Source organism: Podarcis gaigeae, assembly GCF_964106915.1.
Source record: "Podarcis gaigeae genome assembly, chromosome: 6".
Lineage (NCBI taxonomy): Eukaryota > Metazoa > Chordata > Lepidosauria > Squamata > Lacertidae > Podarcis > Podarcis gaigeae.
In genome coordinates, this window is record NC_139682.1 from 30,663,558 (window position 1) to 30,688,102 (window position 24,545).

The following is a 24,545-nucleotide window of genomic DNA, read 5'->3' on the forward strand; positions in this document are numbered from 1 at the left end:
CACATGGTCAACCATATGCTATAGTAAGCCTATATACTCCCTACATGTAGTGAGGCTGGTTGAGATGAAAGGTAATGGCTTGGCCAATACCCCATGCTCCCAAAATTCAGTTTTTTCCTCAAACTTTCTGTTCTCAAACAGCAGAGAAAACATATATTGCACTGTCTCCTATTCACTTGGAAATGCACTTCTCAATTTATGCAGCACTAGCAGACTCCAAGTTTATCTCCATCTGGACTCATTACACCCACAGTAATAAAGCTCACTGGGTGGCTTTGTATAAACATTAGCTTTCAGGTTAATTTGCCTCTCAACACTGAGTGACAGCAAAATGAGACGGTGTTTCCCTGAGCTCCCTGAAAGGGGGGGAGGGAATAGAAGAACGAAATGGACAAAAATTTGACGGCGAGTTTTTCAAGCTGCCAACACTATTTTAGTTGGCATTCTCTACTTTCCTCAAGAAAGCTTACCTTGTCACGGGTACAAATATGCTTCTTTCCTTCAAATTCACAGACACGAGCAAATTTAATGAAGCGTACGTGATCAAAGTTGTTCTGGATTCCAAGATGGTGACAATCCCTAAATATATTCCAGAAACAGGCAGGAAGTAAGGTCATTCAATTACAAATTGATGGGTTGCACAGACCAAGGAAAAGGGGAGGACACAGGAAGATGGCTTCACTGGGAACCTCACCTTTAAATAATGTAAAAGGACTCTCAGGGGATTCTTTGAGACTATATATCCAGCAATTTACTCAATGTATTAATAATTTAAAAATCAATTGCTAAAGGATTCTATTTTTTCACATTCCCAAAATACAGATATATAATCTCCAGGCACACTTCCATAATAGCAACTGCAATTATCTTCAGACGAATTATGGTTTAGCATGAACCTGCGGCTGCTTTGCTCCTCCCTGGCTGTTCTGCTGCACTAAGCCATAGTTTGGTTTAGAACTCTCCTGGAAAAACCAAGAGCCTTAAACCAGAGAACGAAGTCACTGTTTAGTTTGAAAAATATTGCTAAATGTTATTTAAAGTGCTTAAGATAGTGAAAATCTCCAAGTGGTTTCCATAAAAACAACAAAAATACAAACGTGATAAAAACAGAACACACCTGTATTTCACAAATAAAACTGAGCAGGTTTACAAAGCAAAAAAATTGCTGCCCTCTTCTAACTGCGAAGAGGGAGCTCCGTGGAAACGGGTCATCCGCTACGGCGAAGCGGAGACCCGCGTCGGAAAACCACAGGCAAAAGAAGCCTGTGGCCGTGGGACTCAGCGGGCACCTTTAGCGCCCCCCGAAACTGGATAGGAACCCCGTAAGGGGCTCCAGAAGGTGACGGGGTTGGCACCGTGCTGAGAGTCGATCGCTCTTTCCTTGGAGTGAAGCCGCAAAGCTGCTGCCGGTGAGCGCTGACCTTTTTTCTGGGACAATTTGGCTAAGAAACGACCACTGTGAGTAGGTGAAGTTTAAGAAATTTGTATCTTTAAAAAAAGAAGCTTAATTTGGACACTGAAATGGGAGATGCAACCAGGAAGTCCGTCTCCCGGCTCTGTTTAAAGTTTAAAGCAACGACGATTAATTTACTTTTGCCTAGAACTATGCTTTAAAAGATTGCTATCTGAACATCAGACACAGAACCTCACCTTATTTTAAGGTGGAAGAGGAAGAATTTGGCTTTCCCTCTTCTCATGTGGATTTATAAATATTTTATTTACTGAACCCCTGGAGATCGGACTGCCAGGCTACTAGAGCTGTCAGGCTGCAGGAACTGTCAAACTGCAACTCGCGCTTTTTGGAGACATTGTAACTTTCTAGGATTAACTCTGCAAAGTAGAGGATCTGTTAGGTCTGCTGGACATTTGCAACTGTTATAAATTTGAAGGGACATTTTGTAAATTTGAGACTGTATAAATCATGACTTTTGAGATAAACATTGTGTCCCTCTAGTGGAAGATTGAAGTGGTGTAAAGACTGGGGGTATTTTTCCATCTTTGGACTTGGGGATTTCCATGGGAACTGCAAACCATGTGACTGACCTTGACGCATAGACAGCAGTGGAATGAGAGGGAGGACAAGATCAAGCAAAGCCAAAACAAAACAGACTAGCATAATCTCACAGCTGCGCAGGTCATCTGTTCCTGCTATTCCTGTGGCACAAGAGGAAGATTTAGAACAAACAAGGCCTGAAGGAATGGCCATAGGAGGAGATTTTATTACAGTGCTAGATAAAATTTTTGAAAAATTAGATGGCCTAAGTAAGCAAGTGGCGGATCAATCATCTAAACTTGACCAAAACACAGCTAGTGTCAACAATTTGACTCAGCACGTTAAGTCAAATGCAGAATCTATTGGGAAGTTATTGGAAGCCACTACAGTAAACCGCCAAACAGCTGAGAAGGCCAAACAGAAAGTAGAGGCCGTGCAAGAGGAAATCAAACCCATGCGCAAACAGATTGGCGAGCACCAGGCATATCTGTCTATGATTGAACTAAAATCTAGGGAAAATAATTTGAGATTGAGGTCAGTTCCAGAGCTTGAAAAGGAGGACTTAATTGAGTTTCTGACAAAAGAGTTTTCAAAATTTTGGCCTTTGGAAGAGGATAAAGACTTTAAAATTATAAGTGCATTCAGACTTGGAAAGGGAGGGAGGAAGGTCAGGTCAAGAGATTGCCTGATCTCCCTCAGAACGAAAGAAGAAAGAGACAAGATTCTGGGTGCACACTTTCAAAAGACTCTTGAGATTCAGGATTTTAGAGTGGAAGTCTACAAGGATATCCCAAAACATCTTCTGGAGCTTAGATCCAACTACGGAGACTTGGTAAAACTACTGAGAAGCAACGGAATTATCTTCAGATGGGAGTTCCCCCAGGGACTATCTTTTAACTATAGAGGGAAAAAAGTTAAAATCAAAACAGTTGAAGACAAGGAAAAAATTTTGAGTGACTACGGAAAAGACCTTCAGAAAGGGACTGAAAAAGAACCAGGAGCCTCAGGATTTGATCCTCTGAGACCATTACTTACACCTTTGGGTCTTGACGTGCAGGAGAAAGTGACACCACCGCCAAAAGGAGAAGAACTTTTGGGAGCAGTAGGAGGAAAATAGATATACTGCAACATGACTCTGCAACTATTAAGTTGGAACATTCACGGCTGTAACTCCCCCCAGAAAAGGAAGAAGATCTTTTACATATTAAAAAAGGAACAATTGGACTTAATTTGTTTACAGGAAACGCATGTGATTAGGCTCCATCGGAAGGTTTTAATCAATAAGAGGTTAGGCCAAGAATTTATTTCATCTGACAGAGTGAGAAGAGAGGAGTTGTTATCTACGCAAAAGAGAGCCTATCACCAAAATTCCTTTTTAAAGACGAGCAAGGAAGAATTGTGGCAATTGAAATTCAAATACAAGGAGAAAAATTTTTGATTTTAGGAATTTATGCACCAAATGAGGGGAAGTCGGAATTTTACAAGACGTTGCATGAGACAATGTTGGATCATATGGACTACAACAATATTATCATGATGGGCGATATGAATGGGGTGGTATCCACAAATATGGACAAGGCACAAAGACAAAACATGACAAAAGACGGCAGACTACCTAAAACCTTTTTTGATCTAACTGACAATATGGACTTGATTGACATTTGGAGAACAAAAAATCCCTTAGGGAGAGAAGGGACTTTCTTCTCTGAAGCCAAAATGACCTGGACTAGAATTGACCAAATATGGATAACTAGAGGACTGGCACCAAAGACTAGAAAGGTGGAAATCTGCCCCAAAACCTGCTCCGACCATAACGCCGTGAAGATGGAAATGGAGTTAACATTAACTGGTTCCTTCAGATGGAAGATGAAAGACACCCTATTAAGAGATCAAGAGATTGTCAAGAAGGCCCAAAAGACCTTGAGAGATTATTTTGAAGTAAATTTGAAAACTACAGTGGAAAAAAGTGTAATCTGGGATGCAAGTAAAGCGGTCATGAGGGGGTTTCTGATACAACAGAATGCTATAAAAAAGAGAACCCAAAATGAGAAAAAAGATAAAATTTTGGAGAAAATAAAAGAAGGAGAGAAAAAATTAAGATCGAAACCAAAGTCACAGGAGATTCTGAGAGAAATTAAATTATACCAAGTACAATATTTGAAATTGACAAATCAGGAAATTGAGTGGAAAATTAAACAAATGAGACAAAAGACTTTTGAATCAGCAAATAAATGTGGGAAACCGCTAGCGTGGCAGTTGAAAAAGACAGAAGGTGAACACGGTTACAAATCTGGAGATTGAAGGGAAAAACATTCAGAATCCTGTGGAGATTAGGAAATGCTTCCAGAGATACTTCAAACAACTTTACACCCAGGGGCCACAGAAAGAAACTGATATAGACCAATTTTTAAAAATAAATGGATTACAAAAAAATCTCAAGAAAATAAGACAACACTGAACTATAAAATAACAGAACAGGAGATTGAAGGTGCCATTCAGAACATGCAGTTGGGCAAATCTCCAGGACCGGATGGATTAACCTCCAAGTATTACAAGACTTTGAAAGACTATTTAATTCAACCATTAAAGGAGGTGTGCAACGAGATTCTGGAGGGAAAGAAGGCGCCGGAGTCGTGGAAAGAAGCTTTCATCACATTAATACCAAAATCTGAATTTGAAAAGACACAACTCAAAAACTACCGTCCCATATCCGTTTTAAATGTGGATTACAAAATATTTGCAGATATTTTAGCCAACAGACTAAAAAGAGTTTTAAATGAAGTGATACATAAAGATCAGGCAGGCTTTCTCCCAGGCAGACATCTTTCTGATAATACAAGGAACATTATTGACATTTTGGAGTTATTGCAAACGAATATTAATACAAAAGCAGTTTTAATATTTATTGATGCGGAGAAGGCCTTTGACAATATTTATTGGAATTTTATGAAGAAAAATCTTAAGGGAATGGGAGTGGGACGGGGGTTTGAAAATGGTATAGAAGCAATCTATTCAGAACAAAAAGCAAAATTGATAGTTAATAATGTGGTGTCAGAAGAGTTCAGAATAGAAAAAGGAACATGACAGGGATGCCCTATCTCTCCATTGTTATTTATTTCGGTCCTGGAAGTGCTTTTGAACATGATTAGAAGGGACCAGCTGATCCAAGGAATTAAGGTCGGAGTCAAACAATATAAACTTAAGACTTTCGCAGATGACTTCCTGTTGACATTACAGGAGCCAGAATCTAGTACGAAAAGGGTGTTAGAATTCATTCAAGAATTTGGTCATGTGGCAGGATTTAAACTGAACAAACAAAAAACTAAGGTTTTAGAGAAAAATTTAACAATAATGGAAAAAGAAAGGTTTCAGAAGGAGACAGACTTAACTGTGGTTAAGAAAGTGAAATACCTAGTGATTAACATGACGGCTAAAAATTTGAATTTATTTAAAGATAACTATGAGAAATGCTGGATAGAAGTCAAGAAAGATCTAGAAATTTGGTCAAAATTGAAGCTTTCCTTGTTGGGCTGGATCGCTGCTATAAAGATGAATGTATTGCCAAAAATGTTGTTTTTGTTCCAAACTTTACAGATTGTGGACAAGATGGATTGTTTCAAGAGGTGGCAAAGAGATATCTCTAAATTTGTCTGGCAGGGCAAAAAGCCCAGAATAAAATTTAAAATATTGACTGATGCTAAAGAAAGAGGGGGGTTTGCTCTGCCAGACATGAAGTTGTACTATGAATCAGCAGCATTCTGCTGGTTGAAAGATTGGCTACTTCTTGAGAACACTGACATCTTGGATTTGGAAGGGTTCAATAATGCTTTTGGGTGGCATGCATATTTGTGGTACGACAAGGTAAAAGCTAATCGAGCATTCAAAAACCATATTGTCAGGAAAGCTGTGTTTAATGTCTGGACAAGATGTAAAGACCTATTGGAAAACAAGACCGCAAGGTGGTTATCACCTATGGAGGCTAAGGCTTTGAAAAAACTCAATATGGAGGCCAAATGGCCGAAATATTGGGAGATACTAGAACAAGATCGAGACACATTGAGATTGCAGAGTTTTGAGAAACTAAAAGATAAAGTGTGAGATTGGTTACACTATTATCAAATTAGAGAGGCCTTTAACTTGGATAAAAAAATAGGCTTCCAGGTGGAAAAATCGAAATTAGAAACAGAATTGTTAGAATCTAAAACTAAGATACTTTCGAGAATGTACAACTTGCTGTTAAAATGGAATACTCAGGATGAAACAGTTAAATCAGCTATGATTAAATGGGCACAGGACATTGGTCATAACATTATGTTTGCTGACTGGGAAAAGTTGTGGACCACCGATATGAAGTTTATGGCATGTAATGCCTTAAGAGAAAATATTATGAAAATGATCTATAGGTGGTACATGACCCCAGTCAAGCTTGCAAAAATTTATCACCTGCCTGATAACAAATGCTGGAAATGTAAAGAAACTGAGGGAACATTCTTTCACCTTTGGTGGACATGCCCAAAGGTTAAGGCTTTCTGGGAAATGATCTATAATGAACTAAAAAAGGTATTTAAACATACCTTTCCTAAGAAACCAGAGGCCTTTCTTCTGGGCATTGTCGGCCAATTGGTGCCAAAGAAAGATAGAACACTCTTTATGTATGCAACAACCGCAGCAAGAATACTCATCGCAAAGTATTGGAAGACACAAGATTTGCCCACTCTGGAAGAATGGCAGATGCAAGTGATAGACTATATGGAATTGGCAGAAATGACTGGCAGAATCCGAGACCTGGGAGAAGAGTCGGTGGAAGAGGACTGGAAGAAGTTTAAAGAATATCTCCAAAAACATTGTAAAATGTTTGAATGTTAAAATGATGTTGGATATAAAGATAATATGGCATCAGTGACATAGTAAAAAGAAATATGCAAAAATGTTTTAAGAAAAAAGGGTAAGACCAGAGTAAAATTATGTCGAAACTAAACAAAGGATATAAGGGATTAAGTTATAAAGAACATGCAAGAATGTATTTAAAAAGAAAGGGAAAATAGAAGACATAATAGGTTGGAATGTATAATATTGATTTTTTATACTGTGTTTTTTATCTCTGTTGGATTATGTTGTTCTTTATTGTATTTCTCTGTTGTTTTGTTTGATTGTAATATCTGTTTTATTATATAAAACCAAAATAAATATCTTTTTTTAAAAAAATGAAATAAAAGGATGGAAAATGGAAAGGAAAAAAAACAAAGCAAAAAAATTAAAAACTAAGAGTCAGACAGAGTCCAGAAAAACATAGGCAACATGTTCTGATAAGTTGTTCAAGGGCCATTATGATCTCTACCTTTTGAATTGCCCAAAGCAGAGTATTCCAGAGAGTGGTTGCTATCTCCAACAAAGATTGCTTCCTCTCCTCATCCAGAAACAGTTGTAGTTTGTAAACCTACCGAAGTTGGTAGTGGGCACAACAAGCCACTGAGGTCACTTGAGCCTCTAGTGACAGCAATGGATCTAGGAGCACCACCAGACTACAACCCTTAGAGGGAATGCAAACCCATCAGAACTGCTGAACAGCCCATCCATAGGGTTTCCATCCAGCCCTCATCTAGCCCAGGCACCGGTTTAAAATATGCATGACTTCTCTTGGTTCATATGTTACAGAGAAACAGCTGGGTATCATCAGCATATGGTGCTGCCTTGCCCCAAATCTTGTAGAGGTCACCCCCAGCAGCTGCTTATAGACACTGAATTTATTTATAAAAAGTATTCATATGCCCTGCATCATAAAAATATATCACAGCGGCTTACAACAACACAAGACCATAGAATAAAATCATAGAAAGTACCTGGAGTACATGGACACAGAGAAATACCTGGGCTAGGTATCTCTCTATATGAGAGGTGGGGGACCTGGGCCCTCCAGATGTTGCTGAACCATCCCCAACCATTGGCCATCCTGGCTGAGGTTGATGGGAGCTAGAGTACAACATCTGGTGTTCCACAGGTTCCTCATTCATAATCTATATCCTGCTCATACTGTACACATGACTCTCTCACTTAGAAATATTTTTTCATGTATTTTTATTAGTTTTAAATATAACAAAATACAGAGTTAACCAACATACTTAGCATACGGTTTATATAGTATGATACCATATAGTATTTAAAGATAAAGAGTTTTTAATGATAAGATAGATATCCCATTTAACTTGGACCAATAGGATATTCCATTAATTGGTTTGTCACTTTATAGGTAAAATATTTCCAGTATTGTTTCTCTATAACAGAAATCTTCCAAACGCTTTAAAATGAGCAAAGTCCATACCTGGCAAAGTAATCCCATTTATCAACATCGATGCCATTTGTTTTGTTGGCCACTATCTCATAAAGAAAGCCTTTTTCTTCAGGTCGCCCATGGTAAGGCCACTGGAGAAAGGGGTGGAAATACCCAAAAGCAAATAATAGATTACAATAAAGCAATCTACTCTGAGCACCAAACTGGCAAGGAAGCAGGGTTCTAAGAACTCTTTGCACATGCTGGAACAGATTAATTGATACCTGCCAATACTTTACTAATAAGAGATTAAAATTGGTGCAGCTAATAATCACAGCCTAGTTTTGTGATGGAAACAACCTTGGCTAGCCAGGTAATTAACGTACACTGGAATATGAATGCAAGGAGCACAGCCCTATTGGTTCTCCTGAACTGTTGACCATGGTATTCTTATCAGTCAGTAGTCTGGTTTGGGTCTAAGTCGTACTACTCCTTCCTGGACAACTGGTTTCAATCAGATTGGAAAGCACACAGAACAGTACATTGTTGGTCACAGCAGCACATTTAGGAAATTCAATTCCATGTGATATTAGGCAAGCTCTAGCTTTATAGTTTGAATCCCATTTTTCCCTCAATTACTTTTAACAGTTAATTTGAACTGGGCTGCAAAAACAGTATTACTATTTGTGTGCTTGCTTCTGTGGTGGCTTTTAAAGATGATTAAAAAGTTTGGCTGTTTTTAACATATTTTGCATTGTTTTGGTGGCTGCTGTTTTTATACTTGTACATCACTCTTTAAAAGATGTTCACAGAAAAATATTTACTGAATAAAGATCTTCATCCAAGATCTTTATTCAATAAATATTTCAGGATAAGAAAAATAAAGTGCCTTTTGCTGCTCTCCAAGATAAACCGCAGGGTGACCTCTTACTGTGTCACTTGCAAATATTCCCTTCATCCAAAAGGAATGGAACCATTAGATGCACCTCTGTCTTTTGCAAGCTTACTCAGCAATACTTGTATCTGCATAGACATGCACAGAATTGCATGAAGTATGAAGCAGCTCAGATCATTCTTTGATCTACCCTAACACATAACAATTCTCCAAAGCCTCATGCAGAAGCATTAAGCAGCTCTGCTGCCGGAACCTTCTGAACACAAAGAATATTCTTTGCTGTTGAACTATGGCCCCTCTTCCAAGATCTATAAAAAGCTCAACAACCAATGGTTAAAAAAAATAAATGAATCTCCCACATGCAACACCTGTCAATTCCCCGTCAAAAAAGATAATGCTATTAAGCATTATATTCCATTAAATTGCACAGTACTTACAAAGCATTAGACTTACTGAACTACTGTTTTTTTCAGTCTTAATGGGTCCTGCTATCTGCTCTTTGATAAAGTCTATATCTTCATCTGGCTTGAGACCATAATACTCCAAGACTGGTCTTAGATCATTGGAATCAATCAAGTGTTCAAACATCTTAACAGAAGCATCTTCATGCTGCAAAAAAGGAAGTTTTAATTATTATTAATCAAAGCATATGCTGTCAAAACAAGCCATCATAACTGTATACAAAAACATTAAGACAACATTACGCCATGGTTTAATGTCAGGTGGATGAGCCTGAAGCAAAGCATTGTGTGTGTGTGTGTGTGAGAGAGAGAGAGAGAGAGAGAGAGAGAGAGAGAGAGAGAGCTCATGCTCCCCTCACAGGAGCTTGAACAGAGTTCATTTTCACTTCTGCAAAATCCCAGCTTAATGTCAGATTTTATTCAGGGATTCTGGTTTAAAACAAAATATTTAAAGTGCCATAAAAAGCAAATTTAACTAGCTTGTTAAAGAAGCCAGAGTTTCTTTAAATCAGGTCCCCTCATTCAAGCATAATGCTGGATCTCCCACTGCTGCAGCAGTGGTGGGAGAAGAGTTCGTTCCTAGTTTCACATTCTTTCTGCAGCTCAGCTGCTGAAATCACTAATTCTTGATAAGCAATGGAATGTTCAATAACCTGAGATGGCTGAAAATAGAAAGGTACTTAGAACAGCAAACGAAGCAGAGAGGCCACTGAAAGAAGACCCTAGAAAGGTTAATGGAACATACGGTAATCTTTGTGAGAAGAAATGACTGATAAAATTCAAAGAATTGTGGTGTTGAAGGAACCCCAAGGGCCATCTAGTCCAACTTCTTGCAAAGCAGGTAAACAATCCCCGACAAATGGTCATCCAACCTGTTTATAAATCTCCAATGAACTTCACCACTTTCTGAATGAGTCCATTCCATGTTTAGTCAGAATCTTCTTTCTTGTAATTTGAATCAAATGGTTCAGGTCTGACCCGCTAAGGCTGAAGCAACAGAAATCAAGCTTGCTCCATGTCCCATGTGACAGCTATTCAGTTAATTGAAGATGGCTATCATACTGTCTCTCAGTCTCCTCTTCTCCAGGCTAAACATACCCAACTCCCTCAACCCTCAGAACTAGACACAGTGCTCCAGGTGGAGTCTGACTAAGGCAGAAGAGAGTGGTAGATAAACAGTAGGAATTTTAGTGACTATATTTCACCAATATGGTAACTTTAAAAAAACCAAAACAAAAAACTTCAGGAAACGTCTGGGTACTTTGACTATAAAACACTATAATTGTTAAATGAGGTTAACATATTTTTAGGCAAGGCAGCATTTCCTTTAAAAAAGAAAGCAGTAATGACTGGTTGCATACCCACCTTCCATGCAGTTCCCGGACAAACACGAGGGATGAACCTTCCATCATACATGTGTGAAAATGGTCCATGACCTGAAAGTAAGAATTATGCAGTTCATCTTTACCTAGCGTGCATAAATTGCCTCATTAAGATATTTGGGGAGTGGCTTACCCAAATCATGACAAAGACCAGCAATCTGGACGCACAAAATATCCCTTTGGCTGATGTTCAATTCTGGTTGTCGCTTCTGCAGTGCCTCGATCAAACAGCCTGCTAGATAGCAGACCCTGTTACAAGAAGGCAAAAGGTTCAGTTCTCCAATTCTTTGGTTTATAAATAAAATTAAAACTTGCCCCACATTATATATTGTGAAATACTACTAAACATACTCAGCTCGTGAATTGCAAACCTATAGAGCATGGTTGGTCCAAGGACCACGTTGCTGGTCAGCCACATCTCCAAGGCCCACATGCCAGTGATGGCTTTGACCAAGGTATGCACACATACTACCCACAAACACCCACATTCACTTGACATACAGGACATAGCACACACTTTCATTCTCTCACACATGCAGTCCAAAACTCAAACATACACTCACACACAAACACGCAAGTATAAATGTGCACACATAAAAAATCAGCATTCCCAGCACTAGGGTAGAATGACTATGAAGGCTGCTTTTTTACTCTGCAGAGAAGGATCTGTGGAAGTTAAAAGGCAGCCTTTCCCCACCCCCACCAGCACTGGAGTGGGGGGTGGGGTGAAGCTGCTTTGTACTCTTAAAAGGCAGGCTGTGGTTCATCTCTGATTTCAGTGCTGTGATGCTTAGTGCTAAGACTGGAGAAAAAAACATCTCTTCGGCTGAAATTGCTTAAAGTAAACTAGGGGAGGAGGAAATGCAACTAAACTCCCTCTCTTACTATGCCTGCAAATTTCATAAAATGCTGCCTTAAAATGTTTTTTTGTTTTTTTAAGTTTACAGTCACTTGGGATGGTAAGGAAGAATTCCACATCAGCAAACCTCTCTATCCGCCAGTGAAGTGCATTCGAAGGAAGGAAGGAAGGAAGGAAGGAAGGAAGGAAGGAAGGAAGGAAACAGCTCTCTCTAAGCAAATAGCACTTATTTTCATCCGTGAGTTTTAGTGGAAAACTCAGTGTCAGAAAATCTGCTTACTAGTTGACTTTGGGTTTGGTGAGCCTACATCCCCATGAAACCAAATACTGAACACACCAGCATATGAGATGAAGGGCACTTCTAACTTTTAAAGATATGTTAGATGTAAATCTCCTTTAATGGAAGTATGTTACTAGGAAATTGGAAGGGGGGTGAGAGACCTCCCCCCCCACACACACACCATGAGGCAGAGACATTAACAAACCATTCACTCACACACTTTTCCCTGCCTTTCACATGTCAAACGAAATCCTCTAGTGTCAAGAGAAAACAGCAACATACAGTGGTACCTTGGTTTATGAACTTAATCTGTTCTGGAAGTCCGTTCTTAAACTGAAACCGTTCTAAAACCGAGGCGCGCTTTCCCTAATGAAGCCTCTATCTATGGACTGGCTCAATGGGCTAACGTTAGAAATTCATAATAAATGAAGTGAGTCTGCAGGGCCTTCCCAAGGAGTCGTGACTGGTGATATTCTGCCCCAAGGGTTTCAGACAGATAATCATCTCAATCACAATGCCTAACCACCCCATAGTGGGATGAAGCCTCAAGACAAAGGGGTGTATTTAACTTGACTCAGGGACCTGGAAACTGTAAATACCGTATTTTTCGCCCTATAGGACGCACTTTTTCCCCTCCAAAAATGAAGGGTAAATGTGTGTGCGTCATATGGGGCGAATGCAGGCTTTCGCTGAAGCCTGGAAAGCGAGAGGGGTCGGTGCGCACCGACCCCTCTCACTCTCCAGCCTTCAAGAAGCTATCCGCAAGCCTTAGGAGCCCGGCGGGAGTTCCCGCCGGGCTCCCAAGGCTTGCGGACAGCAGCCTGCAGCCCAAAACTCGAGGAGCACAGCGGGGCGCACCCCGGGCTTCAGGCAGCTCTCCGCAAGCCTTGGGAGCCCGGTGCAATTTCCCACCGGGCTCCCAAGGTTTGCGGATAGCAGCCTGTTTTGGGGGCTGGGGTCAGGGGAAGCTTGGGCTTCCCCCGACCCCCACCCCGCAAGCAAGCTCCGGGAGTGATGGCGATGCCTGGCGCTCAGGCTTCCCCTGCCCCCAGCCCCGCAAGCTCCGGGAGCGATGGCAAGGTTGTGCAACCTCGCCTTTGCTCCCAGACCCCCAGCCCCGAGGCTAAAAACGAAGTCTGGGCAGCTAGCGGAATCCATCCCACTCGCTGTCATGGCTTCTTTGCTCTTCGGGGCTCGGGGGCAGGGGGAATAATTTTTTTTCTTTATTCCCCCCCCCCCAAAAAAGTGTGCCCTATGGGCCGGTGCGCCCTATAGGGTGAAAAATACGGTACTTACTGTGTTGGAGTAAGTGTGAAAGACTATATTTGAGTGACAGGGACAGTGATGCATTCCAATATGTATTAGGGGAAACTCTGAAATACTGATGTAACCCACTGATCAGGGCTTCTGCCTGCTTCATCTTTGTAGTACAGTGGTACCTCGGGTTACATACGCTTCAGGTTACAGACTCCGCTAACTCAGAAATAGTGCTTCAGGTTAAGAACTTTGCTTCAGGATGAGAACAGAAATTGTGCTCCGGCGGCGCAGCAGCAGCAGGAGGCCCCATTAGCTAAAGTAGTGCCTCAGGTTAAGAACAGTTTCAGGTTAAGTATGGACCTCCAGAACGAATTAAGTACTTAACCCGAGGTACCACTGTAGTGAGAAGTCTTGTTGCAACAATAAACATCAGGCCTACTGGCTGCTATTTTGCTGCTTTGTCCTGCTTTGAAGTCTCTTGCTTGTGACCCTGATCTGAACCTAAGAGATTAAAGGTTAGGCGATTGTGGGGTGCTCCAAGGACTCCCTGTTACAAGTAGCAGTGCTTTTGTTTTACGATAGGTTACTGTGGAATTCAATGAAAATGCAGTTACTCATGTTCAGAGGCACAGCCAGTCTGCAGTAACCTGAGTGGTGGCGTATACCAGTTCAAGAAAAACTGGGATCTGCAAAAAGAATTTGTGCCTTACCCAAGGGAATGTTCAAAACGGTTGTGCGATGCTCCTGGGAAAACATAGTAAGTGCCACCCAATTGTTTGATGTATCTTAGACGCTGAAATTGAGGTGTGTCAATGATCCGAACAAGAAGGGGATGCATTTCAATGTGACCATGAATCGGGTCATTAAATACCTGGAAGATGTAAAACAAAATGTAAAACTATTGCGGATGATATATGAAAAGCAGCAGAAGAAAATGCTATAGCTTTAACTTGCTTTCGCTATACACAAAGTTGGGACAATCACTGGATAACAAAGCAGGGGGGCCGACTTATAAAAAATATTGGGGGGGCCCATACCGGGGTCCTGCCCCGGGAAGTTTTCTAAATTTTAGATGAAAATTAGTGAGTTTTAAAGTTTTTTAAAAGTATTTTAGAGTCATATGATCAACATTAGAACCCCGAAAACTCGACTCTCTATAACTCCACACTCCAGGAAACTCGACAAGCCTGAAACACTTTTTGACTTTGAAAAAAGAAACAAAACAAAAACACGCACGGTATTTTCGTAAAAAGCTAATTTAATTTACAGTAACAATTATGCTTATAGACTATTACAGAGCAGTGAATATATAGCTCTGAAAAGACTGAAATGATATTTAAATAAATCCTAAACTATCATTAAAAGAATAAAACATAAAATATTGCTGTCGCACAGTAATAGCACTTTGATTAATAAGTGAAATAGCTAATTTAAGCTTACTTTGAATAAGGCTGAGGGTTCATTAAATAAATATAATATCTTAAAGTTGATGCTTTAATACAGTTAATAAAGTTAATACAGTATGCCTAATACTGTATGTAAATACTGTAATACTGTATGTAAATAACGGGCTTTAATTGGGTCTTACACCCTAAAAATATTTAAGTATTTGAAAATAACTAATACAGTACTATAGTAATATAGAAATACAGTACTAAACTAGTACTAATATTTCAAAACTGAAAATTTAACATTCTGTATGTATTTAATTCTCTATTTTATAAAGATTTTTAATATCTGACAGTGAGTTTGGAGTAGCCCAATGCAAAAATCCTGAGGATCCATGTGGATCCATGCTTTGTAACCACTTTTTGCACCACTGTGACCCTAGGCAACAGTGGGTGCGTGATTTTTTTGGTGCAAGATGTAGCCATGGACATGCTATGTGATCTGATGGTGAATTTGGGGTGACCCAATGCAAAAATCCTGAGGATCCATGTGGATCCGTGCTTTGTAACCACGTTTTTGCACCACTGTAACCCTAGGCAACAGTGGGTGCGTGATTTTTTTGGTGCAAGATGTAGCCATGGACATGCTATGTGATCTGATGGTGAATTTGGGGTGACCCAATGCAAAAATCCTGAGGATCCATGTGGATCCATGCTTTGTCACCACGTTTTAAATGGGGAGGGAAGGAAAAACACAGAAGGGACAAGAAGCACAAGAGGGGTGTGCGGAGAAGCAGCTGGCTAAGAATGCAGGGGAGGAGTTTAACGGGGTGGGGGGAGGAAAGGAAGGCAAAAGTCCCCCCCCCAAGCCAGCCCTCTCTCTCTCTCTCCCACCTGCATCCCTAGAGCACGGAGAGGAGGAGGTGGTGGGCTGGAGCCTGCACGCAGTGTGACTAGGAAAGAATTAGAAGGAAGGACTCGATCCTTTCCTTAACCCTCTGCTTGCCAGGAGGGCAGGGGATTCCCTGCTCTTTGTTGAGTTTGAGCAAATGCAGCAACAGAAGCGGTAAGACCCTGAGGCAGAATGCAGGAAAGCAGCAGCTTCTGCCTTCCCTCCACCTGCCCGCCCGATCTTATTTTTGCCTGATTTTTGCCGGCGAGTCAGCTCCAGGGACCACATATTCGCTCAATAACACACACAGACATTTCCCCTTACTTTTTAGGAGAAAAAATCTGTGTGTTATAGAGCAAAATTTACGGTAATAATTTTCTTAAATTAATGGGGGGGCAGAGCCCCCCCCAAACGAATTTTTGAGGGGGCTCGGGCCCCCTCAGGCCCGATGGAGTCGGCGCCTATGAACAAAAGGCATCTATGGCTGCCCCTGTATGCCAAGATGAGCTCCAGCAGATTTAACAGACAAGACCAATAGGACCAGCAGTCAAGAAGGTGGATACTGCACATGTTGTAGAGGGAAGTGAGGGGCAGATGGACCTCATCAACCTGGGAAGGTAGTTGATCTAGGAGAAGGAAAACTGATCCCAATCCTTTATCCCAATCAAGAAAAAAACAGATAGTTCAATACCACCTTCAAAAATAGACTAACATTGCTTTCAGATTAATGTAAATGCTTCTCTCACCTTCATTATGTCAACATGCCTTTGTCCCAGTTTCCTCAGACAATTCAGAAGGTTCTGTCTCACTCCGGTCCTGAAAGTTATCAAGTATAAGTTAAGTTGACCGTTCCATATTTTATTAAATAATGTAGTGGATGCTAATATTAAGTTAATTGCTACTGTTCATTGCAATAATTTTTTTACGTTTTCAGTAAAATATCGTCAAAAGATCTGGAACATAATACTCTCAAACTCTACCAATTCTATGAAGATTTATTCAGATGTCAAACTGTAGTGGTTTTAGAACATACTTTCTCCAAGATATAATCTGTACCCAATATTTGCCAATGTGGTACAAAAGAAGATGACTATACACCATTTTCATGTACAGGCTCCATTATTTGTGCATCTGTTTCTGCACACACGGTCACCAACATATATTTGCTTCATTAATTTGATGGTGATTTTGTCTAGGAAAGCTCATCTAAACAACATGCAAAGGCAAACCTTGCTTAATGAGACTGTGCAATAATGCAGGCTCCTGCAGAGAACCTCACAGTTGCTTTACTCCTTCCCAGTCCTTTCTGCTGTTGTACCACAATCACCTAAGCAAAGATTTTGCTTAGCATGTAATCCAGACCAGGGCTCATGGTTAACCTCTCACCTAACTAAACACCAGCAATAACAAATAGTTAGGGTGTAGAGAGGCTAACCATGGGCCCTGGTCTGGATTACATGCTAAGCAAAATTTTGACTTACAATAGCATGGCAGCAAAAATAACTTTGGAGGAGAAAGTGGCTATAAGCAGCTCTCTGGAAGCCTGTGCCATCTCACTAAACCAAGGTTTGCCTTAGCATGTTATGAAGTGTAGGGATATCGCAGAGCGGGGAGTGGGGTCCGGAGGGAGCACACTTCTCCGCCAGCAGGCAGCCACAGTCTGCCTGCACGCGTGACCTTGGGGTGCAGGGAACCCCCCCCCCAAACAAGCCACAGCTGTCTGGTACATCGTTCCACCTATGTCTGACCTTTTGCAGTCTCAGAAGTCAGCAGTGTCCTGTCTGTAAGTTTTTCCTTAGAGTCCTTTTGTCTCCTTTCGTCATACACTGTGCAAGGGGAAAATGACGCTGTGGAACAGGTGCCAAAATAGCTTTGTATCACCCCATGATTTCGGGACGGAAGGTGTGTAAAGGTCACAGCCCAAAAATGTATTTGTCTCAATAAAAAGAGGCTCCACAGGAATGGTGGTAGCTCGCTTCAGACCACCTGTGCGCAGCTCACATGATGATCAACACCTGTCTTGGGCCTTCACTTCAATGAAGTGCCATAAATCTGTCTGGAAGGGGTGCATTTCTGCATCATAAACAACAAATATGTTTGTTTACAAAAAACTGCAGAATATTCCAGTAGCCCTCCGTGTAAAAAGGTGTTTTTCATAAATTATGTATGAATAGAGGTGTTATGGTAATATTAAAGGTATTATTTTAATACAGTTTTAGTGACATCTGTCAAGTGTGAGATCGCAGAGAAGAGAAGTCACATCCATTGTTATGATGATTAATGTTGCAATAATTACGTAACACAATATGGCAAGTTCAAGTCCTGTTTCAGTTTCCTGGTGTGTAAAGGTCACAGCCCAAAAATGTATTTGCCTGGCTTGCATATTTGTCTCAATAAAAAGAGGCTCCACAGGAATGGTGGGAGTTTGCTCGCTTCAGACCACCTGTGCGCAGCTCACATGATGATCAACACCTGTCTTGGGCCTTCACTTCATCTGGCGCTCAACGTCTTTGGGGCTAGACTACTCACTTCGCCCGACAAGGGTTTCAGACGCGTCCACACATCTTCTATAAGGATCCCGGTGAGTATACGAAGGAAGGAAGATGGGGGTTACGTTTCTGCCCAAAGATTACAACATCGTAAAGATCTCCAATATTTGCTCTCAAAAGCACGGCATCCTCCGCAGCACTTGATGCTCTCTTGAAGGAAATCGATGCCCGGTATCCCTACTATCCAGAGAGCGGGTCTCTCCGGCTCAGGGACTGGGAGCAAATAGGGCAGACCCTGCAGTCGAAGCCATGAGCTTCCGTGCAAGTGCTTCAAACCTGGCACTTCTGCAGAGATGCGGTTCAGCAGTTCAGCCCTGCAGAAGTTCAGCCTGTTCTTTCTCTTATCAACCCATCTGTTTCTCCCACCCTGACAAAGGTGGTGGTCGCAGTTCCGCTGAGCCTGGCTTTTAAGCAGCCAGCGCTTGAGAAACCAACAGCTGCAGCTGTGGTTTATCAGGGTTCTCAGCAATCCTCTCTTTTATCTCAACCCAAAAAACTTTTTCTTGATACTTCTTTTCAGCCCTCAAGTCTGCCTGGCTTGGCAGATCCAGCGGTGCTTTTTGAGTCGGTAAAGGCTCAGAAGCCAAATCTCGCTGCTGAAGAGCAAATGGTTAAGGAGGCAAATGCATCTTCTCACCTAACTGTGGAAGAGCTTACTGACCTAACTATGCTGAGTCCGGTTGCAAGGGCACCGGACGGTCAGGACCAACAAGTTAGCTGTTGGGACCCTCTGCCTTATTCTGTAATCAGAAAAGGGGGAAAAGCCGATAATGACTTGGATTTGCCCAGTACCTATTTAAATGGACTGGAGGAGGATGAGTCCTCAAACCTTGTATTGATTCCTGATGATCAGAAATCTGTAATGAAAATGCTCTTGAATCCTGGCCAATTTGACAGTTGGCTTAGTGAATTTCGCCAAGATGCAGAGCATCAAGCCCGTATGCATGCTGCCCGAGGCCTCCTCTTTGAACTTTTGGCAGGAGAAGGGCAGTGTTATGTACTGAGTTGAATAGGATCCAAACTGCAGCAGTCTGATTGGTCCTAGAACAATAGGCTCCAAAAGGCAGCAGTCTGATTGGTCCTAGAACAATAGGATTCAGAATGCAGCAGTCTGATTGGTCCTAGAACAATGCAGCAGTATGATTGGTTAGCAGGAACCACCCAATCATGCTCCAGATAGCAGTGAATCCACAACCTGATTGGCTTACAGTAGAATTCCGGAATTAGCCAATCATGTGCAGCCTATTGTGTAAATAATGTATATAAAGCAGATACTTTGAGGGGACTTCCATTCATTCCTCCTCACCACTATGAGCTGAATAAAGAGCATGAAATCACTTTGCGACTCTGAGTATATTTCAGGCAGTTTAGTAGGCAAAGTCAGCTGCCTCAAAAGTTTTTCCCCTTAACTGCTGCATGCTCTTTGCAGGCATTTAAGAAAGTTGTTGTGAACCTGCAAACTCAATTGCTCCAGAAACAGGTTCCTGTGATTTCTGCATGCGCCTTACATGCCTTTCAAGCTCATAAAGCTGGCGCGCTTGCAGGTGCTTTGCATTACTCAGGGAACAGCCTGTAATCGGGTCACCCTCTGACCCAGGACCAAAAAAGGGGGAATGTTTTCCTGCTCAGATAGCCCCACTGCCAGTAACATATTTGAAAAAACCTGCCACCAACGGCAGTGCGGGACTGAATTTACTTATGAATTTACTGTACAGTGGTACCTCGCAAGACGAATGCCTCGCAAGACAAAAAACTCGCAAGATGAAAGGGTTTTTGGTTTTTTGAGTTGCTTTGCAAGACGATTTTCCCTATGGGCTTGCTTCGCAAGACGGAAATGTCTTGCAAGTTTGTTTCCTTTTTCTTAACACCGTTAATACAGTTGCGACAGCACCTTGTAAATGGATCAGACTCAAGAGCTGTCAAAAAGGAAGATTAAAATAGAGACTTTGTTATGAGGACTTTGCCGGTTACATTTGTTATAAATTGAACATAAACTGTTTCAAATATGGGCTAACAAGCTACTTGGACTGGTGGATGTGATTCTGGAAGGGAACTTTGCTACTGTAATCCATCTAGAGGAGCTGAGGGATATTGCATGTGTTTTTGACAGGAAACTTGAACAGTTGAATGGAACTTTTAATCTCCTGGGAAACTGCAGGAATGGAACATTATTTTGTCTACAGAGGTCTATACACTATAGGAAACAATGGAACTATTTGTTGGAAAATGAAAGGAACATGATGCAATGCTTTGCTCTTGAATAACAAGCCTCTGCAGAGACACTAGAAACTTTTGGAAAAAGAACATTTCTGTGGGAGAACAGAGAAACAAAAAGGAGGAGAATGATTGACAAGAACAAGGAAACAACAAGAACTGGACAGAACTGGGAGAGGGAACATTTGGGATATCCAGGTTTGACAAGCTTATGGAAACAAAATTGGAGTTTTTACTCCTGGATATAAAAACCTGGATAGAAGAAATGGGCCCCTTTTTTGATAGACTCCTTCTATGATTGGACACTCGTAATTAAAGACTGGCAAAGAACCTGAGGGACATAGTGTAATGTGGGAACTCCAGGAAGATATTAGAAGTAGAGGGATAGGTGAAACGCAAAGGGGAAAGAGGGGAGGGAAAGTTGGAATCCAAAGGTTGTAAAATCACTACTCATATTTATTTTATTTCCATCTGTACTATGTTTGAAAGGGGGGAACCCGTGGAAGGGAATAGATCGATCTTAGGGGATGGGAATTTGCATAAATTGGGTTACTGATGATGAGTGTAATTTGGGGATAAGAACTTGTTGAATTTAATTGCTTATTTGGAAGATTTGGAACACAAGAGGGGGTAGGGAGGGGAAGTCCTGGTTATTGGCAAAAAGTTTATAAATTGGATTTAATTTGTTTTAATTTGTTTTAATTTGGAAAACCTTAATAAAAATTATTATAAAAAAAAAAGTAAATGGATCAGACTCTGTTAGATCCTTGCATTTAGCGATCTTATTCACCACACACACTCCCACAGCAGCGCTTTATGTCCCACGGACACAAAAGCAGTCTACATTATAGGAATAGCTGTACCTTGCCACCACTCATCGCAAAATGCTCCCACATTGAAGCTGTGGCAGATATCCTTAGGACAATCTCGAGCATTACAGCTCACTGGCTTCGATCCAGCCTATTGCATTACCCTTTCACAGTTGTACCCTAGTTGCGATATTATGCTCCTTGGCAAAATTGCTCTCGCAGTTTGTAAGAGAATTAAATTTTTAACTTACCCAAGATGTTTGCCTGCCTGTCACCTACGCATTCCTCTCTGAGTTCTACTGCTCAGCACCCATCCCCCAAGCCATCTACTGACAGGGCACGGGGGAGGGGGAGGTGCTGGCTTACCAACTTCCTGGATCTACAGAGTGATGTATTTTAAATTTGTTCCACCTCAACCTGCTTCCCTTCATCTAAAGGAGCAGAAACTGCTGCTTCGATTTTAGTTTTCTAGACTATTCAGCCACACCCTTCAATTCGTGCTGGACTCCAATGTGCTTAATTCATCGATTGCTATTGTTGTTGTTGTTGTTTAGTCGTTTAGTCGTGTCCGACTCTTCGTGACCCCATGGACCAGAGAACGCCAGGCACCTCTGTGCTCCACTGCCTCCCGCAGTTTGGTCAAACTTCGATTGCTATTAGCTCAAATCAAACAGCTAATAGCTGAAAATTAATTGAGTCTTTTTTTCTTTACTGTGTTTCATCAGCTAGCTAGTTTCTTGTGGTAAACCACATCCTGCACAACCTGCACAGCTTACTCTCTGCAGGAAATGAGAAGGCGGATGCACCTCTGCGTAACTTAGCAACCGATGCTTGCTCACAGACTTGGTAAAAGTTTTGATGTTTTTCATCTAAGAAAAACAAGTTAGCTGAATAATTTCGTTTACCTTTGCTGCCAGCCAGAGCCCGGCTAGCTCAGTTGGTACAGCATGAGACCTTTTAATTTCAAGGCTTGCTCACATTGCTTCATAATCTCAAACATTTCCACATGCTGCGACTTCTAGCGACACAGAAGCACTGCACTTGTGGCCAAGGGACTGTGCATTTTTAAGCCATATTCCACAATCCATGTTGCACTTGAAACCTTTTCAAGGTTCATAACAACTCAAAAAGTTGCGCAACAAATGATTTCTTGTATTGCTGTTAATGGGCCAAGCCCAAACACTTAACCACTCCTGCTTATTGTTTTCTGTTTATTGCTCACATCTTTTCCAGCAATCCTGCCTCCAATGGGGTACTTCTCTTACCCACAGTAGTCCCTGTAATTCCACAGGTTAACCAAGTGTGGAATGGGCCAGTTACTCCCCGAAGACATTTTTGGAAAACATTAGGAAAGGGGGAGAAGTGTAGGCTCTAGGCAACATCCAGCGTAAACTAAACACCTTGTGGTTTTCATTTAACCATCTTGCTTTTGATTCAGACAGGCTTGCACCAGCAGGCAGACATCTCCACAAGTCCAAGGACCTCGAGCTAACAATCTTTTATATCAACAGCTACCGGATCTGCAGCGGACCTGAAGTGGCGTGGCCTTCTGGCCCCTGACCACCTGGGGGTGGGGCTACGCTTTATTTCTACCCCTACAGGTCTCGTGTGAGTTCCAGTTTGGTGTGTGCAATTCACTCTCCAGCATGGTCTAGCATCATGGCCTGACCAGTCCGGCTCCAGTCCAATCTCCAAACTTCCAGCTTCCTATGGGAGATGCCAGTAACACACCACCCGAGACGTAGTATCATCGAGTGCAGACCGGGAAGAAGTCGTTTCAGTCACTTGGGTGACATCAAGTCCTGGTTCCTGCTGGACAATATCAGCTCTCTTGAGCCTGAACAACCAGAGACATTTCCTCACTGACTGCTGCCATATATTTGCCCAACTTGCTGCCAACTAGCCTGAACAACCAGAGACATTTCCTCACTGACTGCTGCCATATATTTGCCCAACTTGCTGATGACTCTATGCTGTTTCTTTTCATGGTATGCCTACTTCTGCCAATGAAGGCTTTGACATCTGTGGAACTAGCTCACTAGCTGACCTCCTGATCCTCTAGGACTCAAACACATCTTCACCCATGCTGTAATGTTTCCAACCTGCTTTATTTGCTACTATTGATGTATTCAATGTTTTCCCACTATTTTACAGCTCTGCAAAGTTCGCTCTGGTCCCGGCGTCATGGCACTCTCTGCTCCTGATTCAAATTCGACTTAACACCTTACTCCCGGCATTATAAACTCCTCCAATTTGGAGTATGCCCGGCTTCACACACACAGGGCACGGGTGGACTCGGGATCTGCTCTTTGATAGACAGAAAAGGGGAGATGTAGGGATATCGCGGAGTGGGGAGTGGGGTCCGGAGGGAGCACACTTCCCCGCCAGCAGGCAGCCACAGTGTGCCTGCACGCGTGACCTTGGGGTGCAGGGAAACCCCCCCCCCCAGACAAGCCACAGCTGTCTGGTACATCGTTCCACCTATGTCTGACCTCTCTGGTTAACCTCTCACCTAACTAAACACCAGCAATAACAAATAGTTAGGGTGTAGAGAGGCTAACCATGGGCCCTGGTCTGGATTACATGCTAAGCAAAATTTTGACTTACAACAGCATGGCAGCAAAAATAACTTTGAATGAGAAAGTGGCTATAAGCAGCTCTCTGGAAGCCTGTGCCATCTCACTAAACCAAGGTTTGCCTTAGCATGTTATGAAGTGTAGGGATATCGCAGAGCGGGGAGTGGGGTCCGGAGGGAGCACACTTCTCCGCCAGCAGGCAGCCACAGTCTGCCTGCACGCGTGACCTTGGGGTGCAGGGAAACCCCCCCCCCCAAACAAGCCACAGCTGTCTGGTACATCGTTCCACCTATGTCTGATCTTTTGCAGTCTCAGAAGTCAGCAGTGTCCTGTCTGTAAGTTTTTCCTTAGAGTCCTTTTGTCTCCTTTCGTCATACACTGTGCAAGGGGAAAATGACGCTGTGGAACAGGTGCCAAAATAGCTTTGTATCACCCCATGATTTCGGGACGGAAGGTGTGTAAAGGTCACAGCCCAAAAATGTATTTGTCTCAATAAAAAGAGGCTCCACAGGAATGGTGGTAGCTCGCTTCAGACCACCTGTGCGCAGCTCACATGATGATCAACACCTGTCTTGGGCCTTCACTTCAATGAAGTGCCATAAATCTGTCTGGAAGGGGTGCATTTCTGCATCATAAACAACAAATATGTTTGTTTACAAAAAACTGCAGAATATTCCAGTAGCCCTCCGTGTAAAAAGGTGTTTTTCATAAATTATGTATGA

At 41.9% G+C, this 24,545-nt stretch overlaps 1 protein-coding gene across 2 annotated transcripts in view; it reads right to left on the reverse strand.

Annotated features, from left to right (window-relative positions):
* The window catches only part of LOC310848043 (deoxynucleoside triphosphate triphosphohydrolase SAMHD1-like), a 36,344-nt gene that overhangs the window by 9,693 nt on the left and 2,106 nt on the right, over positions 1-24,545 (reverse strand). For both annotated transcript variants that reach the window (XM_083746547.1, XM_083746548.1), the window contains 7 exons: positions 16,422-16,491; positions 14,106-14,266; positions 11,133-11,248; positions 10,983-11,053; positions 9,610-9,765; positions 8,313-8,413; positions 471-579 (listed from right to left, as the gene is read on the reverse strand). In XM_083746547.1, the coding sequence (XP_083602673.1) occupies positions 471-579; positions 8,313-8,413; positions 9,610-9,765; positions 10,983-11,053; positions 11,133-11,248; positions 14,106-14,266; positions 16,422-16,491 (784 nt within the window). The remainder of the gene's footprint in view (positions 1-470; positions 580-8,312; positions 8,414-9,609; positions 9,766-10,982; positions 11,054-11,132; positions 11,249-14,105; positions 14,267-16,421; positions 16,492-24,545) is intronic.